We start from the raw sequence: 22,693 nt of genomic DNA on the forward strand, positions 1-22,693 counted from the left end.
AGAGAGCTGCAGTGTTATGCATACTGATGGTGTAACAGTGAGAGAGCTTCAGTGTTACACATACTGATGGTGTAACAGTGAGAGAGCTGCAGTGTTACAAATACTGATGGGTAACCGTGAGAGAGCTGCAGTGTTACACATACTGATGGTGTAACAGTGAGAGAGCTTCAGTGTTACACATATGGATAGTGTAACTGTACGAGAGCTTCAGTGTTACACATACGGATGGTGTAACAGTACGAGAGCTCCAGTGTTACACATACTGATGGTGTAACAGTGAGAGAGCTGCAGTGTTATGCATACTGATGGTGTAACAGTGAGAGAGCTGCAGTGTTACACATACTGATGGTGTAACAGTGAGAGAGCTGCAGTGTTATGCATACTGATGGTGTAACAGTGAGAGAGCTTCAGTGTTACACATACTGATGGTGTAACAGTGAGAGAGCTGCAGTGTTACAAATACTGATGGGTAACCGTGAGAGAGCTGCAGTGTTACACATACTGATGGTGTAACAGTGAGAGAGCTTCAGTGTTACACATATGGATAGTGTAACAGTACGAGAGCTTCAGTGTTACACATACGGATGGTGTAACAGTACGAGAGCTCCAGTGTTACACATACTGATGGTGTAACAGTGAGAGAGCTTCAGTGTTACACATATGATGGTGTAACAGTGAGAGAGCTTCAGTGTTACACATACTGATGGTGTAACAGTGAGAGAGCTGCAGTGTTACACATATGGATAGTGTAACAGTAAGAGAGCTTCAGTGTTACACATACGGATGGTGTAACAGTACGAGAGCTACAGTGTTACACATACTGATGGTGTAACAGTGAGAGAGCTTCAGTGTTACACATATGATGGTGTAACAGTGAGAGAGCTTCAGTGTTACACATACTGATGGTGTAACAGTGAGAGAGCTGCAGTGTTACATATATGGATAGTGTAACAGTAAGAGAGCTTCAGTGTTACACATACGGATGGTGTAACAGTACGAGAGCTCCGGTGTTACACATACTGATGGTGTAACAGTGAGAGAGCTACAGTGTTACAAATACTGATGGTGTAACAGTGAGAGAGCTGCAGTGTTACACATACTGATGGTGTAACCGTGAGAGAGCTGCAGTGTTACACATACTGATGGTGTAACCGTGAGAGAGCTTCAGTGTTACACATATGATGGTGTAACAGTGAGAGAGCTTCAGTGTTACAAATACTGATGGTGTAACAGTGAGAGAGCTGCAGTGTTACACATACTGATGGTGTAACCGTGAGAGAGCTGCAGTTTTACACATATGGATAGTGTAACAGTAAGAGAGCTTAAGTGTTACACATACGGATGGTGTAACAGTACGAGAGCTCCAGTGTTACACATATGATGGTGTAACAGTGAGAGAGCTTCAGTGTTACACATACTGATGGTGTAACCGTGAGAGAGCTTCAGTGTTACACATATGATGGTGTAACAGTGAGAGAGCTTCAGTGTTACACATACTGATGGTGTAACAGTGAGAGAGCTGCAGTGTTACACATACTGATGGTGTAACCGTGAGAGAGCTGCAGTGTTACACATATGGATAGTGTAACAGTAAGAGAGCTTCAGTGTTACACATACGGATGGTGTAACAGTACGAGAGCTCCAGTGTTACACATATGATGGTGTAACAGTGAGAGAGCTTCAGTGTTACACATACTGATGGTGTAACCGTGAGAGAGCTTCAGTGTTACACATATGATGGTGTAACAGGGAGAGAGCTTCAGTGTTACACATACTGATGGTGTAACAGTGAGAGAGCTGCAGTGTTACACATACTGATGGTGTAACAGTGAGAGAGCTGCAGTGTTACATATATGGATAGTGTAACAGTAAGAGAGCTTCAGTGTTACACATACGGATGGTGTAACAGTACGAGAGCTCCAGTGTTACACATACTGATGGTGTAACAGTGAGAGAGCTACAGTGTTACAAATACTGATGGTGTAACAGTGAGAGAGCTGCAGTGTTACACATACTGATGGTGTAACCGTGAGAGAGCTGCAGTGTTACACATATGGATAGTGTAACAGTAAGAGAGCTTCAGTGTTACACATACGGATGGTGTAACAGTACGAGAGCTCCAGTGTTACACATATGATGGTGTAACAGTGAGAGAGCTGCAGTGTTACACATACTGATGGTGTAACCGTGAGATAGCTGCAGTGTTACACATATGGATAGTGTAACAGTAAGAGAGCTTCAGTGTTACACATACGGATGGTGTAACAGTACGAGAGCTCCAGTGTTACACATACGGATGGTGTAACAGTGAGAGAGCTTCAGTGTTACACATACTGATGGTGTAACAGTGAGAGAGCTGCAGTGTTACACATACGGATGGTGTAACAGTACGAGAGCTCCAGTGTTACACATAAGGATGGTGTAACGATGAAAGAACTGCAGTGTTACACATACAGATGGTGTAACAGTGAGAGAGCTGCAGTGTTACACATACGGATGGTGAAACAGTGCGAGAGCTCCAGTGTTACACATACTGATATTGTAACAGTGAGAGATATACTGACTGTTTTACAGTAAGCACACACTGGGTTAGATATACTCTATAAGATTAGAAAGAGCTTTAAAGTTTGTTGTACTGACTGCGTAACGACTGCACAGTGTTACACATACTGGCTATTTTATCAGTGAGAACATGACAGTGTTAGATAAAAGGACTGCGCAACAGTGAGAGCACACCAGTGTTAAAAATACTGAATGTTCTCAGGGAGGGAGCTCCAGTGTCAGATATATTAACTGTACAACAGCGAGGGCACTCCTCTGTTTTATGTACTAACTGTGTAACAGTGAGTGTGCTCCTGTGTTAGATATAATGTGTGTGACAGTGTAAGAACTTCAGTGTAGGATATACCAACTGTAAGAGACTCGAAAGAGCTTCCGTTGTACGGGCTGTTCAACAGAGGTTGACCCAATGAGTACTTCAGTGTCATTTATACTCTCGCTGAATCCCCCAGTGTTAGATGTACTGCCTGTGTTACAGTGAGCGTGCTCCAGTGTAAGATAGATTGACGGTTTAACAGTGAGATCCTTTCAATGTCAGATATACTATCTGTGTAACGCTGAGGGTTCTTCAGTGCTACATGTACCACCTGTAGAATATTAAATAGAGCTTCAGCTTTATTTAAACCGACTGAGAAGTGTTAGACATTTGTAGCAGACACAGAGTCAATGAATGAGACACACTCAAAAAGGAGATCTACACCAATTTAGAAAAATAACTTCGTAATTGGGTAAGTAATTGTTTTTGAGATATCACTGTTCTGGAAGTATACAGAATTACACTTGCATTGGGTGAGGTATCAGTTTTTCAGTATAGATCAGTACACTGGCACTTGCATCTTTAAAAGCGGCAATGTTATCCTATAGGAATGAAACATTTACTGCATTCGGGCACTTAACAGAGACTTACAGGACTGTTCTCCAGGACTCAAGGTAAGTATGGGTCAAGGTCCAAGGCAGCACCAATTGGTCACCTCGGGCGGCTCTGGGGTATCAGAGTGCAGAAGTGCAATACAGCGTCTGGGCACAATTTAAACCAATGGGGAATGGTCCTGTCACAAAGAGACTGCAAGCAGGGGCTGGGAGACCGTCTGAGTGAACCCACAAGGAGGCTCGGTCCTTGAGATGCTTGGGCACGTAGGGACACCGCTGGTCCACTGGCACTCGGGCTCAGCTGCAGTGGTGGTTTCTCCAGCAGGGTCTCGCTGTGGGAGGTACTAGCAGTAGCAGGGGAGACTGCAAAATTGGCTGCAGGTGGGGACTGAAGGACCAGTCCGGCCAAACTCAAGGGTGGGCCCTGATCGTGAGGGTGTCAGGACCCCGTTGACACTGTTGGTCCACTTCTCCCCAGGCTGTGGGGCTCGGTGCAGTGGTGCTTCTTTGGTGTTGGGTTTTCACGGTCTGAGGATCTCACGGTTCCTGCTGTCTGGCAAGAGAGGCTGTAGGTGGGGCATTGAGGGACAGTCCAATGAAGTCCAAGGGGGGGCTTGTCTCTCAATGGTCTCTGTGCCTGGGGGGCATCGTCAGTTCACAGCAACTGTGCACGGGGGACTCGTGTGCAGTGCTCTTTGGTCTGGCGGGGTCGCGTTGGCAGATGCTCCCATTTTGGTCCTTTTATTGCCTGCAAACATACAAGGACACAGCTCTTCTGCTCCATGGGAAATGTTGCTGGCCAGGTGAAGTTGTGGGGCACTCTTCCACAGCTTTTTGGAGGTGACTTTGTGGATGAGTCAGATCTTTGAAATTGTCAGAAACAGCAGGCAGGTCGATATGGTTTGCACCAAGTCAGTTGCTGCTCCTCAGCTCTCACGTTGGGGGCTCTTCTTTGTCCTTCTCTCTTCTCCAGACAGACGGATGTGATTTCCTGGTGTCAGGGGGTCCCCTAAATATTCACTTTTAGGGGCGTTAAGGGGAGCGAGGAGTAGAAACCTATAGTTTACTTATCCCTGAGGTCATTACACCCCCCTAGATGACTGCTTCCTTTCAGAGGTTACCATCACCCTATCCCAGAATTCCTAATTCCACCACGTACATGATAATGGAATTCCTATCTTTGGGGTCACTTCAGGCTGCCCACCCTAGAGGTGTGTCCAGTCTGGCAGTGCAAAGCGCCTCCTGCATAGCTACTTTTCCCGCCTGTCCTGGTGCTAAATGGCTTCACGGCAGAGGATGGCATCCTCCAGGTCTGGGGAAGGCAGTCTTGCATATCAAAGGCAGTGGGCACTGTAAAGCTCCCTGCTTTGACATGTTAATTTACTAGTCATCATGTTGGAGGAGGTGTAAACACCTCCTGCCAGAGCAGGTATTGATTCCGACTTCTGAGAGCGGGGCTCTAATCTACAAGGGGTCAGAAACTCATCAGTGGTGGCAGGCTGGACAGGACCGGTCAGCCAGCATGCTAGAGGACTAGTAAGGTTTAGGGAGTACATCTAAGGCACCCACTGGGTGTTCGTATTAAGAAATCCTTAACTGGAAGCAGTGTGGGTTCATTATTTGAGGTGTCTGATACCAAACACCGTAGGTTTCAGTGAAGCCATTATTTAGCTGAGAAGCTCGTTTTGACCAGTGCCCAGTACATACCTTAAGATGGCTTCACTGATACTTGTAATATCCAGCAATGGAACTTACAGAGGCATATCTGCTCATGCATATATGTCGTCACATGTGCTATAATGCTGCCTGCCTTAGGGCTTCAAGGCCTTCTGTAGGGGTGACTTACATATGTCCATGCAGTGACTTTGGCATGGCACACAGGAGGGTGCCATGTCATGTTTTCAAACACGGTTTGCGTCATGTCACGCAGCCTGCAATGGCAGTCTGTGTGGAATTTGTGTGTGGGCCCCTTAGGGTGGCATAAGATATTAGGGACCCTCTTTAGTACACATGCCCTCAGTACCTGGGGTACCATTTGCTAAGAACGTACAGGGGTGCTAAAACCCTTGGCCAATTGTAGAACAATCAGACATCACCTTGTTTTAGACCCTACGATGCTCATGACAGTGGTCATGTGCTCATGACGAGTCCAGCTCGTCATGAAACATCGCGTGGGAAATCCATCTGGTGCGGGCACCAGAGGGATTCCCTTTAAGCTAAAATAGCCTCGGGAGCTGGGGAAGAGCTTCCCCAGCTCCCAATGCCCCCCCCCCCCCCCCTGGTTTCCCTGAAATAACGATCGGCGTGCACGTCGCGCTGATGTCATTTCAGTGAAACCGAAACTGAAATTAGCCAAGAGGCTCCTTTCAGTTTCAGTTTCTACGTGCTCCACGTAGAAACTCAGGAGAGGTATCGGTGGAAAGGGAAGACTCTCTCCTTTCCAATGGTACCCCTCCCTAGTGGATCCCTGCTTGGGAATCGCCCCAGGAGGGCGATCCACAAGCAGGGATCCACCCACTAGGCACAAGGGAGGGGGGAGCGGCCCCTTGGGCAAGGGCCTTTGCTCCCCCCATACATTTTTTGGGCACCATTAGTCTTTCTGCCCCCCTGGGGGGTAGATGGGGCAGTAGCCCCCAATCAGCCCCCCCGGGGGGTAGAAAGCCCACTAGACACCAGGGATTTTGTAATGCTATTCATTAGGGGTGGGGGCTGCCCAAAGGCACAAAATTAGTCGTTGGGGCAGTGGCCCCCAATCATCCCCCTCCCAGGGGGCAGAAAGCCCACTAAACGCCAGGGATTTAGTTTTTGCCCCATTTTGGGGGGGGGCTGCCCGAAACGGGCATGCCAATGCCCCCACCACCATTACAGCCTTTATGCCCCACCGGGGTTGTAGATGGGGGCAGTAGCCCCCAATCTGCCCACTGGGGGGGGTAGAAAGCCCACTAGACACCAGGGATTTTCTTATGGGGTATTAATTAGGGGTGGGGGCTGCCCAAAACGGGCATGCAGATGCCCCCACCCTCCTGGCCACAAAATTAGTCTTTCTGCCCCAGATGGGGCAGTAGCCCATAATCTGCCCCCCCCCCCCGGGGTGGGCAGAAAGCCCACTAAACGCCAGGGTTTTGTTTTTGCACCATTTTGTTTTAGGGTGGGGGCAGCCCGAAATGGGCATGACAGTTCCCCCACCTCCCACCACCATTACAGCCTTTCTGCCCCCTCTGGGGAGCATATGGGGGCAGTAGCCCCCAATCTGCCCCCCGGGGGGGGCAGAAAGCCCACTTGTCGGCAGGGATTTTTTTCCGCGAAATAGTTTTTAGGGTGGGCTGCCTGAAACGGGCACGCCAATGCCCCCACGCCCCACCACCATTACTGCCTTTCTGCCCTTCCTGGGGAGCAGGGTGGGGGCTGCCCAAAATAGGCATGCCCATGCCCCCACCCCCACCCCCTCCCCCGCAAAAATTACAGCATTCCTGCCCCCCCTGGGGGGCAGATGGGGCAGTAGCCCCCAATCTGACCCCGGGGGTGGGGGCAAAAATCCCACTATACGCCAGGAATTTTTTGGGGCAAATTTTTATTAGGGTGGGGGTTGCTAAAAACGGGCATGAAAATGCCCCCATCCTAATTAAAATGTGCCCCAAAAAATCCCTGACGTCTAGTAGGCTTTCTGCTCCCCTGCAAAAATGACAGCCTTCCTGCCCCCCCTGGGGAGCAGATGGGGGCATTAGCCCCCAATGTGCCCCACCTGGGGGGCAAAAAGCCCACTAGACGCCAGGGTTTCTTTTTGGGGCAAATTTGAGTGGGGCTGCCCAAAATGTGCATGCCCATGCCCCCACCCCGAAAACAAATGCCACAGTGTTTCTGCACCCCTTGGGGGTATATCAGGGCAACCCCACCCTCCGATATCCCCCCCAGGGCGGCAGAAAGCAGACTAGGAACGGATTTGTTTTTAGCAATATGCTCACCTGTCGATTTTGGGCCCTAGCGCAGCCGGCACATAGGGAAACCTAGCAAACCTGTACATTTTTAAAAACTAGACACCCAGGGGAATCCAGGATGGGGTGACTTGACTGGCTCTCACCAGGTTCTGTTACCCAGAATCCCTTGCAAACCAAAATATTTGTAAAAAAAATACACAGGCAAGGGCCCAAAACATCGACATTGTCTATCAAAAAATGTTTTGGGCCCTTACCTGTAGCGGGTACTTGGGCCTCCCACACAAGTGAGGCACCATTTTTACCGGGAGACCTGGGGGAACGCTGGGTGGTGGGAAATTTGTGTGAGCCCGGTGATGCCACAATTTTTCCACACAAAAATGTGTGAAAAAAGTGATTTTTTCAGCTAACATTGAGGTTTGCAGGGGATTCTGGGTAAGGAAACATTGGGGAGATCCACACAAGCCATACCTCCCTGGAAGCCCCCAGGTGTCTAGTTTCAGAAATGTGTGGGTTTGGTAGGTTTCCGTAGGTGCTGGCAGAGCTAGGGTTCACAAACTACAGCTAGGCACTTTGCCAAAAAAGGGTAATTTTTTACTGCAAAATTGAGGTGTGACCACATTGCATTTTGCACCGTTACCTGTCACGGGCACTAGGCCAACCCACACAAGGGAGGTACCATTTTTCTCGTAAGAGTTTCAGGAATGCGGGGTGGGGGGAAATGTGTGGATCCACACAGATTCCAGAACTTTCCACCACAGAAATGTGGGGAAAATGTGTTTTTTTGGATAATATTTTAGGTTTGCAAGGGATTCTGGGTAACAGAACCTGGTGGGAGGCAGTCAAGACACCCCATCCTGGATTCCCCTGGGTGTCTAGTTTTCAAAAATGTATAGGTTTGCTAGGTTTCCCTAGGTGCCTGCAGAGCTAGGGTTCACAAACTACAGCTAGCCACTTTGCCAAAAAAGGGTCATTTTTCACTGCGAAATTGAGGTGTGACCACGTTGCGTTTTGCACCGTTTCCTGTCGTGGGCACTAGGCCGACCCACACAAGTGAGGTACCATTTTTCTCGTAAGACTTTGGGGAACGCGGGGTGGGTGGAAATTTGTGGATCCACGCAGATTCCAGAACTTTCCACAACAGAAATGTGGGGAAAATGTGGTTTTTTTGACAATTTTTTAGGTTTGCAAGGGATTCTGGGTAACAGAACCTGGTGGGAGGCAGTCAATCACTTCATCCTGGATTCACCTGGGTGTCTAGTATTCAAAACTGTATAGGTTTGCTAGGTTTCCCTAGGTGCCGCCAGAGCTAGTGTTAAAAAACTACAGCTAGACACTTCGCAAAAAAAGGGTACATTTTTATTGTGAAAATGTGGTGTGTTCACGTAGGGTTTTGAGCCATTTCCTGTCGTGGACACTATGCCTACCCACACAAGTGAGGTACCATTTTTATCGGGAGACTTAGGGTAATTCAGATTTGTAAAGCAACTGTTATTACCTATTGATTTTTGATGCATTTCTGCCTTCCAAATGAAAGACATTGTGTAAAAAAGAAGTCATTTTGAAAAATGACCGATAATTCTCATGCTAGTATGAGTATTCCCAATTTCGAAAATGTGCAAATATCTACTGTTTCTAAACTCTATAATTTGTTCCCATTTCAGAAATATATAGGTGTCTTTCATACCGATTTTTCTATGTATACATTTTCCCACAATAATTGCTATATACCCATAATAAAAAAACATTGCAAATTGCTGCTCAATTTTTGACTCTGGGTTCGTTGGGTTCTTGACAAACCTACAAGTCCTATATATCCCCACAACCAGGAATGTCCAGCGGATGTAACAGTATATTGCTTTTGAAGAGCTGTTATAATTAGAAGAAGTTACAGGTGAAAACGTTGGCACAAAAGGCTGTTTTTTTCAACTAATATTCAATTTTTCCAATATTTAACTGTTAGTTTCTAGAAAGAAACCTTGATGGATCTACACAAATGACCCCTTGCTGAATTCAGAATTGTATCTACTTTTCTAAAATGTATAGCTTTCCAGGATCCATTATTGCTTTCACATCCATTTCTACCATTAACTGGAAGGAGGGTGAAAGCACACAAAATAGCAAAAATAGGCTATGTCCCAGAAAAATGCCAAAACTGTGTAAAAAATGTTGATTTTCTGACAAAAGTCTGTCATTCCCTAAAAGCTGGGAAAGTGGTGGTGATTTCAGCCCCACAAACCCTTTTTTGATACCATTTGCAGAGAAAAACCCAGATGCTTTCATTTGCAGCCCGTTTTACCCATTTTTAAAAAAAAAAAACATTTTGCTGTATTTTGGCAAATTTCTGGGACCCCTCCAGGGGAATCTACAAACCCTGGGTACCTTTACAATCCCCATGATGTTGGAAGAAAAGGACGTAAATTTGGTGTGGATACCTTATGTGGTGAAAATGTTACAGGGGCCTAAGCGCGCACTACCCCAAATAGCCAAAAAAAGGCTTAGCACAGGGGGGAAAAGGACTAGCAGTGAAGGGGTTAGCAGGCCTCAGTGCACTGCCAGAGTCGAAAATCATCATCCAATAGCTAAAAAGGGGGAAAAAAGTGGGTGGACAACTGAAACAAAAACCCAGTTTCCTAAACAAATACATGCTGGCTAAGACGGGCCGCCTGCACTTAGTGTTTATGGACCTGACTTCAGCATTCGATTGTGTTAATAAAGGGCCACTCTGGAGGAAAATGCTAGATATGGGGGTGGAGGTTCCACTGGTCCAGTTGTTAGCTAAATTACATGAAGATGTGACGGGTTGTATTAGGTATGGGACTAAAGGAGAATATACCCCCCAATCAGAATTAATCGAGAGGTGTGTCAGGAGTGAGTACTCGCCCCCTTTCTGTTTTTTCTGGTACATTAATGATTTTGATGCCAGCTTATTGCTTGTGGAAGCAGATGCAACTAGGGTGGGGCCCTGAAGAATCCTCCATTGTTATATGCAGATGACTGTGTACTTATCTCAAGAACAGCTATGGGGTTCCAGAGGCTGTTAAATAAATTTTTATAATTCATGAGTGACCCTGGCTTTTTGACTAATATAGCTAAGTCCCATACTATGATTTGTGAATGTCCTCTGAGCAACCCAAAATCCCACTTCATTCACCGCACTAAACATTTATCCCATCCTTTGTGTACCCGTGGATACCTTTTTGACTCCGAATGCACCTGGTCACACCTTATGAGGGTTAGAAAGTCTCAGTTTGATAAAAAGATTGAAGCAATTGTTGGCTTCATGGGGAAGCTCAGTTAAAGGCCTCTGGATGTGATGATCCCATCACAAGGCCCGCTGCTGCTTTGTTTGTAAGTTTGGAGCAGGAATTTGGGGGTATGTCAACATTCTGCACCTACAGTTCAGTGAGAATGTGGAGACTATTATCCATTCCTACCAGTGTACCTACTTATGCCTGCCATGCTGAATTGGGTCTACCATATCTAAGGAACCTCTCCTGAACTAGGACATAATCACTGACATAATCACAGTGAGCATAAAACTAGATTATGCCCACCGTGTACCGTGGCTTAGATACATCAAGGAACTATTTACTATGCTTGGGAGGTCAGAATGTTTTTATAGTCCACATGATATGAGTACCCTATCCAAAAAAAGCTTAAAAGCAGAATTTTTTCTACGCGAGGACGGAGAAGGAAAAGTCAAGTGTTTAGCAAAAAGAGTGTGACCGCCCATCATCTAATAGTAAAAACTGATCGTATGGAGCCATATCTGAACTTTTTAATGCTTCATTATCAGCATCTTTAAATTCTTTATCTGTTAAGATTTAGATTTAATATAGCGCATCTTTCAGTTCAATACCCCAGACATGAATATAATGATTGAGGCCTTGATCTATATCCATGTGATTCGAAGTCTAATCAATCTTTGCTCAATTTTTTTCTTCTTCTGTCAACTGTATACAGTGCCTAGGACACAATATCTTATACCATTGTTTAGGTCCCTGAATATTAGCAAGTTTATATCAGCCCTGTATCATTTGCAATTATTACAATCTGATTATATTTGTATGATGGTACACAAGTTTATAATGGCTGCAGTAGGACTAAGGAATATGGTAGGGAAATGATACTTTAATGCATGTGTCACGTTGTTAAACCTTGTATCTGGAACCCCAAATTCTGCTATTTGTATATATTCTGTTCTATTGATTTAATGGCTGTGATATATTTCTTACATATTGATGGATTTTATGTACTGTGTTCTTTTATGTTTTGACACAAGCTGAATAAAGATTTTAATGATGATGATGACTGAGTACATCACAGAACATGGTGTCCCTGCACATCAACGGCGCAGTTGACATTTGATCCTCTTGGCTCCAACCCTGCTTTTCTTACCCAGATAGTCTTTTCTCTCATCATCGATTTTCAAGAAGTCGTGGATCCTCAACATGGAAATTTTGGGGTCTCCTCCCATGTTGGATTTTCCTAAAAAGAGAGGAAAAGTTATGCAATGGAGGCACTACCAGTGTGACATCAATTCTCGATTCCATTCTTAGACTTACATGTGATTTGTAAGTCCCAAAGAACAATTACTACAATACGAATAAAGTCTTGCTGCAGGCTAGTGCCTGAGGAGGGTAAGCACAGTATTGGACAGTATTTAAACCAGACCTTTCTACCATGTTAAGATAAGGCAAAGACGAAACCCAAACTCGGTCTCTTCTACCAAATTACCTACTGCTGGTTTCTTACCTCAGACTTTCTCACCAGCTTCTCTCTTGTCCACAAAGTGACTTGCCACCTGTGGAGCCATCCCTTCTAGGTAGGGATGCACAGCTGCTAAGATACATCGGTAGATGGGACCTACCGTCGGTCATGAGGATGATCACATGCCGGATATCACTGAACTTGGCGGCGTTGCGCTGTGAGTGCAGAATCATCATATCGTAAACAGTTTCGATAGCACGACGAGTGTTCGTGCCCGTTTTGTCTTCGTGTTCTGCAGAATAGAGAGACAGACTCAGGTGTGTACTTCAAAGGGGCATCCAGTGAAAAGAAAAGAGCTTGACCTCTTAGCCACTCCTTCATCATTAACAAGCGCCAACAATAATGGCTCTTTAATGTCCCTTTGCTTGATAATGTCTGTTTGGATTGTAAAACCTATTGTGACATCATTTACTACCATAAATAAGCCCTCACATTGCATACAAATGGCCATTATAATCAGATATTTTAGGAATCAGCTCTTGACCGGCTATTAATCCATAATACCACCTAGTGGTGAGACAGATAATGATCACACATTCCACACAACCGTGATTGCACTTATGCCTTACCCTCTTATGTGACCTCCGAGTAGTGAGATGGTTCGTAGCACCTCAGCCGTTGTCTTTCCAATGCAAATATCACATGGAACTTCACTGATTCAACGCCTCAAGTCCATTATAGAATGCTGTTGATATGCACACTCTGTGCACGCAAGATATCACACTTAATACTATAGACATCTTGAAGAGGATCAGCATTTCAGGCACCAGATCTTGGAAAAGTCTCAACCTCCCAAAATCCCAGTGTATCTTCTCCCTCACATCCCCATGGGAATGATCATATCTGAGTTCTTTTACACTTGGAGGACCATTACTTCAAACAGCATTGTGTTAGAAATTTTTCAAATGTTCTGGTTAGGCTGGGTAATAATCAGTGGTGTCTACTTAAACTACAACATGAAATGAAGAACATCTGCATACAAGAGACACATAAAAAGTAGTTTACTCAATGTGCTTCCTTATCCTAAAGATAATCCCAGTTGAACTCTTCATCTGGAGTTTAGCGGTTGTGCTAAAAACAGGAGCAATCAAGTTTTGTGCCTGTTTTTTTCCTTCAGGGTAATTAGGTGTGGAACACTTGGTCAGGTTTGAAATGGTGATTTACCTAGGAAAGCCATTATGTCCCCTTTTTATGGTTCAAATGTGCGTTAGGTGTAGCAGGCAGTTGGCATATCAACAGACTGACTCACAGAGAAAGATAAAAGCAGCTTTGGCAGATAGCAAGAATGCCTACTTAGCACCTACACTGTCCATATGACTCTATATGACTAGCTCTCTGAGTGACAGAGCCTGAAATTTGGTAGTTCTCAGCAGGGAACAGATGGCAACCAAGAAAACTACTTACCTAGAGAGAAACGAAAGAGGGCAAGAATACGGTGGCTTGCTACCAAGGGGGGGTTTCTTGTTGCACGCAGCACTTACTAGAGCGATTCAGGCGCACTGGAGAGAGGGGCTGCTGGAGCCTAAGACGTCGATGGCCTGCCAGTACACCATGATGACGGCAGGGACCTTCAAGGAGGTCACGTGCTTATATTCTAGAATGCTTCTTGAAAACCTGCCGCCCCTGGCTGTGTTGAAGGGCAAATGGGAAACTGATCTAGGTAAAGATATCCCTGAGACGGCTTGGGCGCAGATAGTACGACGTGCCTGGAAGAGCACGAGGAACGCAAGGTTTCAGCTATTGCCCTTCTATATCCTCCACAGAGCATATTTGACACCTGGGAGAATCCAGAAATATTTTAAGGTCAAAGAGGCAGCGTGTCCCAGATGTACAAGAGCAGGGGTGGAATTGGAACATATGATGTGGTCTTGCCCAGCGATGGGTCTTTACTGGAAGGAGGTGGGGGATACCGTGAATGAGGTGACAGAGAGGCGACTGGAGTTCGATATGGCCATTAGTATACTGCACTGGTTCCCCCACACGCCCAAGAATAAGATTACGAGTAAGTTCATAGATATGGGACTTCTATTAGCAAAACGAGAAATTACGAAACGTTGGAAAGCAACAGTGGGTCCCACCAGTAAAAGATGGAAGGGTGAATTTCTCAAATGGGCCACCAGTGAAAGCGCGCTGCGGTATCAATTGGCGCGCAGACGGAACGATGATAAGGCGCTAGAGGCGGCGGCTGCATGGGAGGCGCTAGTACAAACATTACGAGACTCTGAGTCAAACGATGACGGAGAAGGGCAGGTCATGGACGGGGGGATAGCCCCGGCACAAGAGGGGTACATCGCATAACTCAACACATAGCTATTCCTAGGACTGCATGATACGAGAGGACGGAGACGGCTACCTGCGTTGGTTGGTGGGGACTGAGGGAGGGGGAGGGAATGTAAAGTTTTCATAGTGTTTCAGTGTAGGGACTTAGTTACGAAGGTTTCTTGGTTGATTTGACGCACAGCCCTGGAAGGACTCACATATCCTCGTACTATGCACTATATAGTTGGTGGGGGGCTTTGGATTAATCCTCAGGGAGTATGCTGATGAATATTGAGTATGGAGTTGTATGTGATTGTACAAAAAAAACAATAAACTGCGTGTTAAAAAAAAAAAAAAAGAGTACGGTGGCTTAAATGGTCCATAAATTAGTCTAGTGAGGACTACATAGGGGTTTTACTTGAGGCTGGCACTGCATAGAGAGATGCCACTCTCATTAACACGCAGTTCCACAAAAGTCCTTAATGGTAAGGTATTGTTAGAATTGGGGGTTTCTAGTTGGCACAGGTAGGTACTTGTGACAAATAGGGACCCTCTCCTCTAGTCAGGGTAAAGGGTACACTCCTAAAATAACCCCTGCTCACCCCCTTGGTAGCTTGGCACGAGCGGACAGGCTTATCTCAGAGGCAGTGTGTAAAGCATTTGTGAACACATACAGTAATCAAGTGACCACACTACAAATGGACAACACACAGGTTGTATTTTTATAAAAATAAGTATCTTTTATATAGAGTTACCACAAGACCATAAACGGCAAAAATAATCCACAATACTATTAGAAATCAAGAGTTCTTGTTAAAAATGCTTAAATCAAAATTCTGTGCGAGTCGGTAGCCCTGTCCGGCTACATCGTTGAAGAAATAACACAGAGTCTAACAAATCCAGTGGACCACGTCGATACGGGCCCACTTAAGTGCTGACAGACTCAGTCACAGTACCTTTACTTGAGGCATTCGTCGCGGTGCAGAAAAGAAAGCATTGCAGGACCCGTTGTCCCTCGAATCGGTGCAGGCAACGGCCCGTTGACAGAGTCAGGGGGTCCGAGGCGTACGTTGCAGGGCGAGACGGTGCTTCGATGCGATGCTTGCAGCTTGCCGTGTGGTGACAGAGCCGGATTGCGGGAGCTGGCGTCGATCAGTCCGGACAGCGGTACGAGTCGGGCGGTGCGTCGCGAAGCATGCAAGCGGTGCCCAACTCCGATGTGTTCACAGGACTCGAAGTCAGCAACAGTGATCGTGTCGGTCAGACCAGTTCGATTCGGTGTAGCGAGGTGTTGCACGTCGCGGTGTCCACAGGTTACGGGGCAGGCAACGTCTCTGTGACGGCGTCAGGACGGAGTCGGTGAGCACAGAGCTTGCGTTGTTCGTTGCGGACGTTGTTCGATGAGGTGCCTACAGTACACTGGGCCGGTCGTGAGAGTCGGTCACAGCTCCCTGCCTCTTTAGCCACTGAAACAGCATTTCTAGCAGCAATCCACAAAGGCTGGTGAAGTCTACTGGTCCTGAGACTTCGGTCAGGGGGCAAGCTCTCTTCCAAGCCCTTGAAGATCTTTGCACAAGTTGATGAGGGTGCACACACAGTTCTCTTCCCTCTCTTAGACAGTAAGGCAACCACTGCAGGCCAATTCCCGAAAACAGCAACCAGGTGGGGATAGCCTCTCCTTCAGTCTTCGCGGGTTCCTTCCTCAGCAGAGGTTTCTTCTTGTCTTCCCAAAAGTGATCTAATTTCTTGAGATCAGGGTCCCACTATTTATACCCCAAAATCCTTTTTCCTCTGAGGGCAGAGGGGCCCTTGCCCAGTCCAAACCAGTTCTGGAGCACTCTGTTTATGACTCCTTCTTTCCTTTCACAGTGCACGGCAGAAACATCAGACGCCCCACAGGAGGTGGAGCCAGCATTGTGGAGGGAAAGCACAGCCTTGGAGCACTTTGTTGACATGATTCCTTCTCTCCTTTCACAGTGCAGGGCAGAGACATCAGACGCACCACAGGGGGTGGAGCCAGCACTGTGGGGGGCAGGCACTGTCCTATTCAGGTCCCAGGTGCAACTCCACCCTCCCATCTAGATGCAGATCTCTCTATTCAGCCCTGTGCTGACTCACCCTGTCTCCGGGAATTCCCCAGCCCCCTGGAATTCCCCAGCCCCTGTCACTCAAACTCCAGACAAGGAATACACAGCCGCAGGTTTGGATGGTTAGACAAGAAAATACCTACTTTCTAAAAGTGGTATTTTCAAACACAGAATATTAAAACCAACTTCACCAAAAGATGTATTTTATCATTCTGAGTTCAGCCATACTAAACTCAAATTTCTACCATGTTCCCTGAGTCAGTTTAGGATTATAAGATGTAATAACCAAACTGCCCATTCTGGCCTATGGAGAACAGGTAGCCTTGCAATAGTGAAAAATGAAAATGACTGTAATTCACTATTAGGACATGCCACACACATCAGGGCTTGTCCTACCTCATACTTACAATGCACCCTGCCCTTGGGCCTACCATAGGGGTGACTGATATGAAGCAAAGGGATGGTTTAGGGACTGACAAGTGGGTGCACTTACCCAGTCGACATGGCAGTGCGAGACTGCACACAGGCTCTGCGATGGCAGACCTGAGACACACGTTTACAGGCTGCTTCTGGGTGTGGCACAACCAGTCCTGCAAGCCCACCAGCAGCATTTGACTCACAAGTCCCGGGCACCTCTTGTGCATTGTACTAGGGTCTGACAGTGAATCAAATATACCCAATCATGGAATCACTAATCCATACATCAATTTATAATAGGGAGAGAATATGCACTTTAGCACTGATCAGCAGTGGTAAAGTGCCCAGAGTAAAAAAATAGCCAACAACAGGTCAGACAAAATATAGGAGGAAGGCAAAAAGTTCAGGGATGACCCTGCAAAAAGGGCCAAGTCCAACAGGTATGAACAACAGACTGGTGTTCTTTATTTTGAAGATATGCTGCATGTGCAGCTAGGTGAAAACATATAGATGTGTATAACAACCCGGCCTCTTACTAGGGCAAAAAGTGGAAAGTAAAATACTGAACTATTAGAGGGTTGATGTTTTGAGGAGTTAACTACCTGACAAGCCCATACTCTTTTGAAATGCTTTGCATAGCTTCCTTTAAGATGTGGGATCCTCTCATTCTAAGGCCTCAGGTGCCAAATTATTGGATTGAAGGATTTGGGATTGAGATGGAGCATTTGGCATTGATGCAGACTGAGCCAATCTGGACGTAATGGAAGTCTTTGATGTGGATGCATGTCCTTTGCCTAGAAAAGGGAGCTCCCTGGTTCATGTGCCCATGTTTGAACCATGATAATGAGTGTCATTGGTGCTTGCATTTTTTTGCACACGGCATAAGAGATCTTTGGAAATGCAAATGCCCCGGACCAGTCGATCAAATAATGCATTCTGAAAGACTGGATATTTAGAAACCTAGAGGAGAAGTTTTGGCAGTTGACAATTGTCTGCATGATGTGAATAGTAGTCCAGTCCTTGTTGTGGAGAACATGAAAAAACGCCAACATGCGTTTCGTCACTACCGTGACAAGTGTGTTCTTCCCTGATTTTAAATGTAGCACATGATGGTCAAATTGTCTGTTCAAATTAAGACTGGCTTGATACGCATCCTGGTTGAAAATGCCATTGCCAAGGTGGTGAAAGCTCTCCAAAACTTTGTTGCCAGGCATGGGTGCTTCCAACCCTGCAAAAAATACTTTTACATTTTAAGCTCTACTAACACTAGATCCTCCCAATCCTGTTCCTCTTGGGACTACCGTTTGGTTAGATATTCCTGCAATAGACATGTGTAGTTGTGCAATGGGGACCAACGCAATGCATGACACCATCCTTCCTTACAGGTTAATCCCCACTATCAGAGTAGTAGATGTCTAGTAAAGAGGAAGCCATCTCTGAAAGTTCATGACTCACTTTGTTATAGAAGTGCATGCCCAACACAAATTGAAAGTAGTGTCAAGCAAATTTTGAATCTCGCGCACGGTATAATGTTTTATATTGTTTGTGAAGCCTAATTATTAGAGAAGTCAAACTGTTTGTTGTGTGTTGGTTTGACACTCAGGGACCGATTTAAAAAAGTAATCTGAGACAAAATCCTAACTTAAGTTTAACCTAAGTTATGATTGTGTCTTAAAACCAAAACTTAAGACATACTTAAGACAAAATCCTAACTTTACTACTCCGAAATGCCTTTTGTGGATACCGAAAGTCGTAAAGTTAGGATTTTGTCTCAGATTACTTTTGTGAATCTGGCCCTCATGGTGAGTAAACAATGGTAGTAAACAACTAACTGGATAGTGATAGACATGTATTTGTTTGTGATGCAGATTTGCTACTACTACAGCTAGTCATTTGTTGAATGTTAAGACTTTGCACGGGCAATGTGTTGCCACATATCTTAAGTACTGATGATGCACTGGATGTATTGGAATGTGCAAGCAGGCATTCTAGAGATCAAGTGTTGCCATGTAGTCTAGTTGTTTCTGTAGAGGAATGACCTCCTGAAGTGGGTCATATTTGTGAGCTAGTTTCGGATCTGAAACGTTGCTAAGCATCAAGGTTTTGCTCAGCAACAAACTATTTTTGGCAGCGAAGATTATCGAGGGTCTTCTCAAAGCCAAGCTCATTTCAAGTCTCAAACTTGTCTTAATGTTGAGCCTCCTCCAATGTGAAAGTTGTTCTTCTACGTGGAATGTCTTCAGTGAGTAGAATGGGCATTGACCCTCAATTGCAGAGTCAAGACTTTTTTTGAGGCAGTTTCTTCGTAGGGTGCTGATACTTAACTTAAGGTCAATCCTCAGGGAAACAGTCAATGGTGTGTTGCTGGGCTGTACCCTGGGAAGGGCAGTTTTGGTGTCGCCAGTTTTCTCTGTCGAGTACAGAAACGCAAGATGTCTGACTTGGTCCTGGTTGCCGGCTGCAGTGGTGTTCCTAGAGCTTCATCTCCAGAGTCCGAGTCCTCAGAGATATTGTAGATACTCCATTCCTGTTGCCCTTCTACATTATTGAATGGTTCATCCACATTGGCACTGGACTCACAGCACTTGCTGGTGGTGGACTCAGTAGAATCTTCCTGCTCTATTAAGACATAGTGTGCCCACCTTCTTTCCCTTCAGCGAAGGATGGTATTTTTTAATTAAAAGGCCTGAAGTTTGCTTACACTCAGCAGGAAAATGATGGCAACCAAGAATACCACTTCCCAGGAGGGGAACCAAAGGGGGCAAGGATGCTGCGGCTCAAATAGTGCACCAAATAGTATAGTGAGGCCTACAGAGAGATCTTACTTGGGGCCGGCACAGCATAAGGAGATGTCACTTTCATTAAAGAACAATTCCACAAAATCCTTTATAGTAGGGTATGAAAATACAGACTGGCATTCTCTATTTTGCAGGTATGCTGCAGCTGCATACCGCCATATTCAAGCTGTAGTTAACTGTAACAAAATGAATCCCCAAGAGAAAAGGTACCTATGTCCACTAGAGTGTATGCAGGTCAGTGCCTCCGTCATTTCAATGTAAAGTAACACTATGAAAGGAAAGGAGGAACAGTTATCCCGAGATGAGCTGCCATGAGACTGGGTGAAAGGCGGGAAGGGCAGACAAACAATTTACAGTCAGATGAATAAACCGTACTTGTTGTGACTCTTCCTGCCCTCAGCTTGCGACTATGTCTTTGTGTTTCTGTTCAATGACAACCAACGAGATGAAGTGTTAAATCTCTGAAATGTTGATGTTAAATGGCAAAGGGTATTGTATTTATTTCTATTGCTATGTGCACTTTGGTAAACTCTCCTTAGACTTTTATACGGTAGAACATTATCATGGGTGTCCGTCCATATATTTCACTTAGGGCCTCATGTAGGTACCTCAATACCGGTCGGTAACGGCCGAAATTCGGTAAATATCCCGTTACCGACCGGTATTGAGGCACTTGAGATGTAGGTGGCTGATTTCTGGATTCGGTATTCACCGAATCGGAATTTTAAGAAATCGGTAAAATACCGATTCGGTAAATACCGAATCCAGAAATGCTATGTAGGGGGCACTCAAGTGAGTGCATTATTGGTGTCTGGATTCGTTATTTACCACCAACTACAAGTTGATGGTAAATGGCGAATACCTTTAAAAAAGCATTTTTGTGCAATTTGTGAAGTGCCATGTGGCAGACATACATGCCCTTAGGGCATGTATGTGCGCCACATGTGCACACATGCACGAATCAGGGGTGCAACAGGGTGTCAATGTGACACCCTGACACCCATGATAATGCCTCCCCTATTACCGATTCGGTATTTACCGAATCGGTAATAGTAACTGGCTTCCCATTCATTCCTATGGGCCTCCAGGCCCATAGGAATCTATGGGAAGGGATGCATTATTACCGAATCGGTAAATACCGATTCATAAATACCGATATTTACCGAATCAGTAATGATTACCGATTAATTACCTACATACTATTTACCGATTCATAAATACCGAATCGGTAAAATTCGGTATTTATGAATCGGTAAATGTTATGTTACCTACATATGGCCCTTGGTTTCTTCTGATTTTGTGCACTGGTTTCAATGATTTTCATGCCAGCTCATCTCTGGATAACTGTTCTCCCTTTCCTTTCTTGGTGTTACCTTACATTGAAAATGATGTCTTTTCGCATAGAAGAATGTCAGAGGTAATGTCCTGCATAAGGTCGAGTGGACATAAGTACCTTTTTTCTTGGGGACTTATTTTGTTATAGTTAACTACAGCTTGTATGGGTTTCTTTTGACTGGTATGTGTGGGTCTTTGTCAATGATGACACAGCTTCTGTTTTTGTATGTTGCAATTACAGTTTACCTAGAAGGACTTAATAGGGCTTCTAATGTTATGATTTACTGTTTAATTTGCTTATTGCTTTTTCTTTTCTTGCATCTGGCTATGTTCACTGTCTGTTCTGCCAGTTATGTTTTACCCTGTAAGACAATGTATTAGCCCTGATGAAACAACCTTGATGTCGTGAAACATGTGTTGGCCAGCTTTTTATCTAAAATACTAATAAAAGTAAAAGATCTGAAGGAAAACATTGTTTGCATGTGCGCCTCGTCTCTGGACCTCAAACAGAGTCTGTCTCAGCCAGAGACAAGGGTTGTTGGTTTCCCCGCTGCCCCCAGGGAGAACACGGAGATGTGCATTGTGGTGAGAATGGAGCATGTGGTTTGTACATAATTCAGCATAATCATTATTGAACTGGGGTAATTGAGAGATTTAGGGCCATATGTAGATAGCTAAATACCGGTCGGTAACGGCCGAAAATCGGTAATTTTCCCGTTACCGACCGGTATTTAGCCCTTTCCAATGTAGGAGGCAGGTTTAAGGATTCGGTAATTTACCGAATCGGTATTTTAAGGAATCGGTAAAATACCGAATCGGTAAATTACCGAATCCTTGATTCCTATGTAGGGAGCACTCAAGTGAGTGCTTTTTTGTTTTAAGGATTCGTTATTTACCACCAACTACAGGTTGGTGGTAAATACTGAATACCTTTGAAAAAGCAATTTTGTGCTTTTCTAGAAATGCCATGTGGCAGGCATACATGCCCTTAGGGCATGTATGTGCGCCACATGTGCACACATGCACGATTCAGGGGTGCAACAGGGTGTCAATGTGACACCCTGCCACCCTTGAATATGCTCCCCCTATTACCGATTCGGTATTTACCGAATCGGTAATAGTCAATGGCTTCCCATTCATTCCTATGGGCCTCCAGGCCCATAGGAATGAATAGGAAGGTATTCCTTATTACCGATTCGGTTAATACCAATTCAGTAATACCGAATATTACCGAATCGGTAAAATTTACCGATTTTTTTACCTACATTCTATTTACCGATTCTTAAATACCGAATCGGTATTTAGGAATCGGTAAATAGAAATTACCTACATATGGCCCTTAATGTGTATTCACTTTATGTAATTCTGCGAAAAGGTCAGTGAGTTATATCGACCTTCTGTCTTACTTGCACATTACAATTTAGTTTTGTTTTTACCACAAAGTGGACTTTGAATTTGAGCTGTGTTTGAGATTTGGGCAAGAAGCATGAAGGAAGCAAGTAGTGGAGTGCCTGCTTGCAACGGTTAGCAATCTAGACATGCCAGGGACAGGGTTAAAAGCACACTCGCCTAGCGGGCGCTTTCCCATGAGAGGTTGCGTTCAGTTGGTTGTGAAGTCGATTTTTGAGAGATGTCATTTTTATGCCTGTTGCAGTCCACCACT

At 45.2% G+C, this 22,693-nt stretch overlaps 1 protein-coding gene across 1 annotated transcript in view; it reads right to left on the minus strand.

The window, feature by feature from the left end:
- Nucleotides 1-22,693, minus strand: part of LOC146869715 (complement factor B-like) — a 315,575-nt gene that overhangs the window by 163,044 nt on the left and 129,838 nt on the right. Inside the window, exons 8-9 of the mRNA XM_085613166.1 lie at nucleotides 12,235-12,366; nucleotides 11,763-11,852 (exon numbers count right to left, since the gene is read on the minus strand). Of these exons, the coding sequence (XP_085469292.1) occupies nucleotides 11,763-11,852; nucleotides 12,235-12,366 (222 nt within the window). The remainder of the gene's footprint in view (nucleotides 1-11,762; nucleotides 11,853-12,234; nucleotides 12,367-22,693) is intronic.

The sequence above is a fragment of the Triturus cristatus genome, chromosome 1_1 (assembly GCF_964204655.1).
Source record: "Triturus cristatus chromosome 1_1, aTriCri1.1, whole genome shotgun sequence".
Lineage (NCBI taxonomy): Eukaryota > Metazoa > Chordata > Amphibia > Caudata > Salamandridae > Triturus > Triturus cristatus.